This window comes from Pelophylax lessonae (genome assembly GCF_965119305.1).
Source record: "Pelophylax lessonae genome assembly, chromosome: 2".
NCBI classification, from domain to species: Eukaryota; Metazoa; Chordata; class Amphibia; order Anura; family Ranidae; genus Pelophylax; species Pelophylax lessonae.
In genome coordinates, this window is record NC_138769.1 from 725,097,322 (window position 1) to 725,107,049 (window position 9,728).

The following is a 9,728-nucleotide window of genomic DNA, read 5'->3' on the forward strand; positions in this document are numbered from 1 at the left end:
CTTTTGGGGATGCTAGATATATATATATATATATATATATATATATATATATATAAAAAAAATTACAAAAATACCAGCCCTTAGAAGGGCTTTTTGGGGTGCTGTCCTTACAGCAGTAGTGAACCAAGAACACTGCAAGACCAGGAACACTGACTAACTGTCCCTAGCTTAACAGCAGCAGCAGCAGCAGCTCTCCCTACTCCCACTACACACACTGCTTCTGAATGATCTAAGATGGATGCTTCCCTTGCTTATTTATAGGAGGTGGGAGGGTGTGGGAGGGAGGTATGCTGATTGGCTGGAAATGTGCCTGCTGACTGTAAAGTTCAGGGTCAAAGTTTGCCTCAATGATGTATTATGGGGGGCGGACCGAACATCGCATATGTTCGCCCGCAGCGGCGAACGCGAACATGATAAGTTCGCCGGGAACTGTCCGTCGGCGAACAGTTCTATACATCTCTAGTGATCAGTGGTATATCTTTCTACAAGTGGATCCTTGAGAGATTCCGGTCTGGACACATCAGCGGATTTTGGGCTATAGTCTTGCCAGTATCTGGTAAGTGTGTTTCCTTAGGGAGTGATGCACACGGTGAGGTGAAGGGATTGAGCATTCTTTTCCGGCTCCAGCACTGGTGACTGATCCCCTTGTGGATTCCATAGAGACTTATCTACCACTTTCCCTATGTACTTTATCTGGACTTGCATGCCATGATAATGAATATGTCATGTGTTTAAGCGCTGCTTGTGTATATGGTTCTTGACAACTGTTGAGGTGATATGCACTTTATTTTGATTGATGTCATGACATCACTACCGGGTTTTTGCATGGAGACCTGATCAGAGCTGAATGTGGCTTTCATCAGGTCTTTGGCGGCCCTGCAGGCTGGTTGCCCGGGTCTCCCGGTGGGACAGGAGACCCGGGCGAGCCGCAGAAGGTGGCGGGAGGGGGCGTCCCCTCCGCCTCCTTGTAATGACAGCCGAGCAGTTTCTCAGCTGCATCGGTTGTCATTACAAGACAGCCGACCGTCGGCTATGGACGCCGGTACCGGGGTGATGCCTCTAGCTGCAGGCATCTCTCCGGTACAAGCACTTTCCCGAAATATCGGCAATATCAGAAACCTCCAAGGCCGATTCCGATATATCGGGGAAAGTGCATATCGGCCCTCGATATATTGGTTTTGCCGATAATCGGTCGATCCCTAGTATGTGGGATGAGGTGCTCTTGTGGGTCCCTCTATGTAGGCAGGACAGTGTGAGCCATGTGTTTCAGGTTTGGTAAGCATTGCAGGTTCAAAGAAAAGAAAAAAGATAAGCATAGTGTCCCATGCCATTTTGCACAAGTTAATGGGGGCATTACAGAAGGTCTGGAGCTTTTTGGCATAAAGTCAATATCTATATCTCTCCCAGAAGGGGAAAGATTCTCACACTTATATTAGCCGGAGAAATTCTGGATTTTCACGTTGAACAGCATGTCACCTGAAGGGTTGAATGAAGAGCTGGAGATACAGTAGGTACCCTTATCTAGATGGATATATTGGGGGGTGTGATATCATCATCCACTTTTTCCCTCCTCTCCTTCATTTACCTCTCAACCCCCCCCCCCCCCCCCCAGGCTCCTCCTTTGACCATTGGTGACGTGCTGATCATACTGAAACCAGCTGTCCCATGCTCACTGTAACAGAACAGGGCACCCCTGACTGGATACCTCTGTTGACAGATGCTCCTAGTGCTTCCCGAGGGGCTCCAAGCACTCCACCAGACACCGTAACCACTTCAGACCCAACAAACTGCCGCAGCTTGGTTAGAGTCTCCTACCCACCCTGGACCTCCGACAAGGCTCCAGGTTCCAGTGGGTGAACCTCTCTTTCCCCCAGAGAGTGCAGTAGAATAAGCTCTTACACAAGCTCTTAGTGATTATCCAAGGGAGTATGGAAGACCATAGCAATCACTTGCAGCAGATTCCCCCAATAGGAGACAGAACTCTAGATTGAGGGTGAAGGAACTCTACAACAACTTTATTGAACAAGACTTATATACAGTTTTCACCCACAAGGTTACCACCCAGATGGACTTTGTTGAAGACTGAACATAATATTCACCATCCAATAGGAACAGAGTTTTACACTCTCATACAGTGTACAAAATATACAATGTGGGACAACCCCCCCTCCCCCTTAGCATTCAATCCACATACCTATAAGTTTCTCTTAAGGCAAACAGACAGAACAATGGGAGGTCATTAACACGTAACAATGCAAAAGGGCATTTCACATTCCCTCCCAATACACAACAAAAGGAATACCTGTCTGACATTGAAAGATATGTAATATACACAGCATTTAGGAATTACAGATTTCATGGCAAATGGGAATAAATCTTAATATTTCTATATGGAGATATTGCTAACAAATATGAAGCAATCCAAACCATTACTTATCTGTCTTTAAATTCCAGTGACGGTGAATACTGTCACACTCGTTATAACCATTTCCTGCCCAGGTCAACTTGTGTGTCCCGTCAGCCAGGGCACACCAACACAGCTCTATCCTGGTTCAAAGCAGAACCATCACCATTGCACAAATGATAAGAAGATCTAGCATATATAGCATTGTATGCTGTTCTAGCTACCGGATGGAGATATATATATACAGTATATATAAAGATACTGTATATACATTTTTGAAACCTAATAAATTATAATGAAATGTATTCATCTCTGCACATCTCACAGGGACAGCCCAGTAGAGAAGGCAAACCATCCATATGTGCTGTTATCAAGTCTCCAATTGTGAGTGTATCTGCTTAGAGTTTTTTTATCCTCATTTATAAAACGGTATTACCCTAGGTTGGACAGGCTCACTCTTTTTTTGCATAATGGTAAATGTCCACCACCCTGTGGATGATATATAGAGAGATGCAGCACTGTAGTGAATGAGGATTTACTTGTATGGGACTGTTCCTGTCCAGATGAAGTCTTGGGATCAGCAGCGCATACACTGGTGTTGCTGTTCTTTTGTGAAGGCAACATTGATAATACCTGTACATGAACGTAAAAAACATTTATGCCATAGATCAAGATCCTTATCTTCTGAGAGATTCCCTCTTCCATTCTAACATATAAAGACATTTGGGAGGAGTGTCTAGTAGTAGCCCATATATAAGAGATATACCTCCCCACTGACCTTTTGACTTTTTTACCCACATAATACATATCCAAAGCTTTTTTAATGATACAGCTTTTCTCAGGATGAAATATTCTTGTTAACAAGTTTGACATGTTTGCTAAACATCATCCAGTTAATTGGGAGCTATAAATGGGACAAGACTAACATATCAAAATCCAAAACATAAAAGTTAATTAACAAATGTTGTCCATACATATACTGTATCATTACATTACAATCCATTCGAATGCAAACACCTTTCATTGCCCTCATGTTGACCTGAAAATCCTCTAAAGAGAGGTAAGGAAGATGGAATAGGGCTCCCACCACAAAGTTCAAAAGGGAGGGAGTAAGCCTGGGGTTGCGATCCCACCCATGAAAGGGAAGTGCGAGGGAATATCACACAGGCTGGTCAGATTAGGCTGATATTTGAATAATTGGCACTTATGTAAAATAATGCTACCTACTATACAAACAAAATAAACAAACCATAAGTATCAAGCCAATTAACCTTCTGTCTACGAGTCTATATACATAAAGGGCTACATGGAACAATTTTCTTTGAGCCAATGGGGAGACCGATATCAGAGAAATTGCAAAGGGGTTCCCCCGTATTTAAGAAATGGGACTTTAAAAGCTCAAAGAGTAAGCATCTAATATTATTTAAAAATTTAAATTTTTTTTTTTTTAAAGAAAAAATAATTAGAGTACAATACGTAAAATCACGTCATAAGTATAAAATTAGGGTACAAAGATACTCATAACATAGTAGCACAGATAGATGGCAGATACCAGCCAATAACCCGTAGTTTTTGTACACGTCGGGCGGTCCTCTTTACCAAAAAATTGGTCCCAGCATTGGATTCGCCACGGGATCACTTTTACGGGCAGCGGTAGAGGGGTCCGCCCCCCTTCCGCCGCTTCCAGGTCATTTTCCCCGAAAACTATCCGATCCCCTCTCCTGATGGGCAGGAAGTCGAGTGAAGGCAAGATGGCCACCACTCGACTCTATGCCCTTGGAGCACCAGAGCGATGTCAAATGTCACTTCCGCCCAACGGCCCTAAAGGGCCATAGTTTTTGTTTTTTTTGATAAATTACATTTTTTTTTTTTATTGCTATTAAGTGTAAATGGGATCTCTGAGGTCTTTTTGACCCCAGATCGCACATTAAAGAAGACATATCCTGCTTATTTATATTACAAGGGATGTTTACATTCCTTGTAAAAGGAATAAAAGTGATTAAAAAAAAAAAACATTTTTTAAAGTGACAGTGTAAAAATAAAAAGTAAAATAAATAATAAAAAAAAAAAATTTAAGCGTCCCGTCCCTCTAAGCTCGCACGGAGAATAGAACGTATACACAAGTCGCACCTACATATGTAAATGGTGTTCAAACCACACATGCGAGGTATCGCCGCACTTGTTTGAGCGGGAGCAATAATTCTAGCACTAGGCCTCCTCTGTAACTGTAACAGTAATCTGTAATCTGGTAACCTGTAGAAAATTTTAAAGTGTCGTCTATGTAGATTTTTAAGTATCAAAGTTTGTTGCCATTCCGCGAGCGTGCACAATTTTAAAGCAGGACATGTTGGGTATCAATTTACTCAGCATAACATCATCTTTCATATTATAAAAAAAAAAAGGGCTAACTTTACTGTTTTTTTTTAATTTTTTTAATTCAAAAAATATATTTTTTAAAAAAAAATTGCATTTGTAAGACTGCTGCGCAAATACGGTGTGACATAAGGTTATGCAACAATCTCCATTTCATTCTCTAGGGTCTCTGCTAAAAACAAATTTATAATGTTTGGGGGTTCTGAGTCATTTTCTAGCAAAAAACACTGATTTTTACTTGTAAACAACAAATGTCAGAAATAGGCCTGGTCCTTAAAGCGGAGTTTCGGCCTATTTTTCAATTTTACACCGTTAGTTCGATTAAAATAACCTGAAAAGAATTGGATAATTATAATTTTTTTTTGTTTCACTTACCTTATTTTTTCCGAAAATGAACTTACGTTCCTTCCACTTCCTCCCACTGCGGCCGCGGCCCCCGACGTCACTTCCTCCTTTGCATTGACTCCTGGGAGAAGAGCGTCATCAATTCCAGGAGTCAATGCGCCTGCATCGGTGTCCCTCGTCACTTCCGGTGCAGGGTCGTCATTCCCTGCCGATGAATGGAGAACAGCTTCTGGGCATGCGCAATGAGCTGTGGGATGACGCGACTGCACTGGAAGTGATGAGGCAGGGAATTCTGGGACATCCAGGAAGAGGGACGAAAAGAGGGACGCCCTGGCTTCAGCTGCCCACACCGGAGATGGCAGCGATGAACAAGAAATTTTCAAGGTAAGTTTTTCTTCTTACAGGTTCACTAAGCAGGGGGCAGTTCAGAGGCTATCATTGCTTAAATGCACTAGCCCTGACTGTCCTAGGGGTATTTTTATCCCAAAAAAATTGCCTTAAGTGGTGTGTTAGAGTTATGCCTCGTTTCCACTGAGCGGTACGGTACGGTACAGTTCGGTACGGTACGCTTCGGTACGGTACAGTATGGTTCGGTACAGTACGCAATTTTTGCCGTTTCCATTGTCAAAAGTTGTGAATGGTACCCTAATTCCGAACAGTACCGTACCACTTTGTTGGTACCCTTTCGTTGGGGTACCAAGCACATTAATACCTTACCAACAGGGTGGAGCTATACTGTTGATGTACTGTTGAGCTGAGGTACTGTTGGTGGTGGAAACGCAAGCCTGATCAAGGTGTACCGTACCGAACCGTACTGAACTGTATCGAACTGTACCGCTCAGTGGAAACGAGGCAAAATTGACACTTTTTACTACTAGATGGCCCTATACTTCTTTAGTTCCTTAATTTCCACTTTCTACTCAGCAAGTCACTCACCGCCTTTTTTTGGCGGGGAGACAGCTGCAGTTTACTTCCTCTAGGCCCAAAAGAGAACATCCCTTGCAGCCAGTAGGGGAAATCCTTGCAGCACTCCAACCTCTAGGCTAAAAGGATTGTGTTCTCACTGGAACATCATCACCAGGCAGAAGCTCAGGAGAGAAGACCTTTTACTTGGAAGTATCTGAAATATTTAATACCTTCCCAGTCAACTGATAAGACCCCCAAGCCTGCTGATTGGCACCATCTAAACACCCATAACTCAGAATGGCACTTTTTTACCATACCATCATGGAGCAAGCTCAAGCAGTAAGTAAATGAGACGGTACAGTCCATACACAGAGAAGACTAACAGGCGCACTCCGACAGGCTGGATTACAAACTACAAAATCCCAAACAAGGTGAAAAGAAATTTAGAAAAATAACACAACTTTACAATGGTAAGATCTCTGCTTAAAAATGTAAAAAAATAATTTTATTCTTTTGGTTTTCCAACAATTGTATGGAGGTAGCCTACAATTTTTTCTCTGAGAGCTTTGGTCCTTATCCCGTAGATCAGAGGGTTTGCAGTAGTAGCTATGCTGGTACCGATCAAAGGTATGATAACATCAACTGTGGTTGATATAGAACCTGTGGTTAGACTGTACCTGAAATTAACGAACAAGAGGTTGACAAAAAAAATTGAGAAGGCCAATATGTGAGTCATCAATGTATGCAAAGCTTTTAGAGAGGATTCTGCAGAAAGTTTCAGACAGATGACAACTGTTCTTATGTAACAGTACATTATTACAAGCAAGCAGGGAATCACCAATAATAAGGTCAAACTTGTATCATACATAACATTAACTGTTATATCATTACAAGCAAGCGGTTGTAGAGACATGTTCTCACAAAAGACATTGTTAATATTGTCCCCACAAAATGTTAGCCTTAATGTCAACAATGTACCCACAAGTACTATCACCACAATAAAAACATATATGGCAAGTGATATCATTTGAGTTTTAGCATTGGTCATCAGAGTGTGGTATCTCAGAGGGTGGCCTACAGCCAGATATCGGTCATATGCCATTACCGTAAAAATACATATTTCATTAGCTGCATAAAGCTGGATACAGAAAGATTGACAGAGACATCCTGTGAGTGAGATGGTTGAGCATCCAGACAACAAATCAATGGCCAGCTTGGGAAAATATGATATGTTCCCGAACATTACATTCATAACCAAGATACATATTAGGATGTACATAGGTTCGTGCAAGCTGTGCTCTGTCCAGGTTACATAGGCAATCATAGAACTGATAAACAATGTGACTGAAAATAATGCAAGAGCCAAAACAGCACATACATATCGAAATGATTCAATCTCAATAAGTCCCACCAGAACAAAGGGGGTTACAGAGACATTTTTTGGAGAAAAACCCATGACTTGGATTTATGTCTTGCAAAATGAACAATTCAAATGTCCTATTCAATCTGAATAATATACATTGAGAAATGTAATTCGTAGAGGCCGTGTGGATATTAGTGCGACTTGTCACATTGCTTTTCTCTTGAATTCAGTTGGGCTTTTATAGGTTTCATAGAGCTGTCACCTCGCTCAAAATCTAGATTTAGAAACTATTTCAGTCACTGCATCCAAGTCTTCCCAGTGGACCACAACTGTTACAGCTGCCGCTAATGGACTAATTAGTGTCAGAAATGGAATGACGTAGTGCAGATAAATTAAACAAGCTTTCTCAACGAAAAATAAACCATGAAAAAAAAAAAATAATAAAACACAAAAAGATACATTTTGAATTAACACTTGATCTGACCTTAGTTTTGAGTTTTGCATTATAATAGTATAAAACACATCTCTATTCTTTTCTTGGTTTGATGTTATTGATGGCTCAGTTGTGTACATCAGAAGAGATAAGATAAGATAAAATAAGATAATTTAAGATAAGATTTTTTTTCATTGCAAAAATAACTACACAATGAAATTTCTATCCTACTCCTCACATTAGCAAACCAGAAAAACATTAAAACAATACATCATACAGCCATGCACAGTACATAAATCAAATCAATGTAGAAAATACTAAAACACTCCCTTTTTAAAATAAGAACACATTTTATAATGACAAAAACCCAGGAACACCCGGCTAATTAGTTCAATATTATTTTCATATTTAAAGAGAAGCTTTAGCCCCTCCACCAAAAAATCAACAGTCAGCAGCTACAAATACTGTAGCTGCATACTTTTAATTAGGGATAGACCGATATGATTTTTTTCAGGGCCGATACCAATATTTTGGTCACAACATATCGGTATCGGCCGATATTTTGTACATTTAAATTTTGAAAAATAAAGACAATTTTTGACACAAATCTGGTACTGTACATGTTAATTTTTGTTTAATGCTTAATGGCTGGATTGCTGGCACCCTGTGGTGGGTGGCTGGCTGGCTGCTGGCACCCTGTGGTGGGTGGCTGGCTGGCTGGCTGGCACCCTGTGGTGGGTGGCTGGCTGGCACCCTGTGGTGGGAGGCTGGCTGGCACCCTGTGGTGGGTGGGTGGCTGGCTGGCTCGCTGGCACAGGGGCCGTGGGCGACTGGCTGGTACAGGGCCTGTGGATGTGGGTGGCTGGCTGGCACTGGGCTGCTTTGGGTGGGTGTATGGCTGTGATAGACTAGTCCTGACTCAAGACTAGGCTGTCCAACACGAGGGAGGTGGCCTAAGAAGGCAGAATGATGTCACAAAAATATCGACAATATCGACCAGTTCTGGGGCCGATACTGATATATCGGGGAAAGTGCATATCGGCCCCCAATATATATCGGCCTTGCTGATAATCGGTCTATCCCTACCTTTAATATAAGGACAAATCTACCGCGATGTCGGCACCCCAGACATTTTTTTAACCAGCTCTCAGGTGCTGCCGCCACCATTCCTCTTAAGAAAAACTGGCAGTGAAGCCTTGTGACTTCACAGCCGTCTCTCTGCAGCACATGCAAGCTGCGCTTTGTCAATGGCTTGGCGGCAAGGGAAGGAGAAGGGAGGCCAAACTTTCGGGGGACAGAACCACGACAAGATCACCCGGAAGTGGGGACCTGTCAAAAAATGTTACCTGCTCCCCTCTGAAAGGTGCCAAATGTGGCACCGGAGGGGGGGGGGGTTAGTGCTCCGCTTTAATTGAAAAAGAGGGTTTTTGGACCTTGATGGAATCCAGTAGAAAAAATTGAAGGATGGCGCTCAAGTGTATTGATAACTGACAATTAACCCCAAAAGAGACATAGATAAATAGTCCAATAAAAGTTTATTCCATGGATCCACAATGAAGAAGCAATATGCATTAAAAAAAATCCTCCTACCAGTCCATGAAGCCTCTGTGTGTCACCGCTGCCTCAGCAAGAATCCCTGATGTCAGTCCCAGGGGAGGGAGGAAGCTGGCAGGTGGAAAGAAAAAGCAGCGTAGGTCAGTGGAGAAGAGGAGCGGGTCCCAGCGGAGGTGGGGGCTCACACGGTCCGGTGTGCGGCCGCTTCCTGGACCGGAGTCCACGCTGTACTGCACCAATGCCCGCTGTGAGCGCCGGGGGATTGCACACTGATGACGTCACCGCTGTCAGCCGGATGTACGTCCGTGGCCGGCGGGGGAATCACCTAGAGGCCGGGGATGCTGGAGGAA

General features: G+C 42.7%; 1 protein-coding gene across 1 annotated transcript; it reads right to left on the bottom strand.

Moving 5' to 3' along the window:
* Positions 1-6,533: 6,533 nt before the first annotated feature.
* Positions 6,534-7,484, bottom strand: LOC309546782 (olfactory receptor 51E1-like; the record flags this gene model as incomplete). The annotated part of the gene is made up of 1 exon (XM_082246471.1): positions 6,534-7,484. The coding sequence occupies one exon, from the start codon at positions 7,482-7,484 to the stop codon at positions 6,534-6,536; it is 951 nt and encodes a 316-aa protein (XP_082102597.1).
* Positions 7,485-9,728: the final 2,244 nt, after the last annotated feature.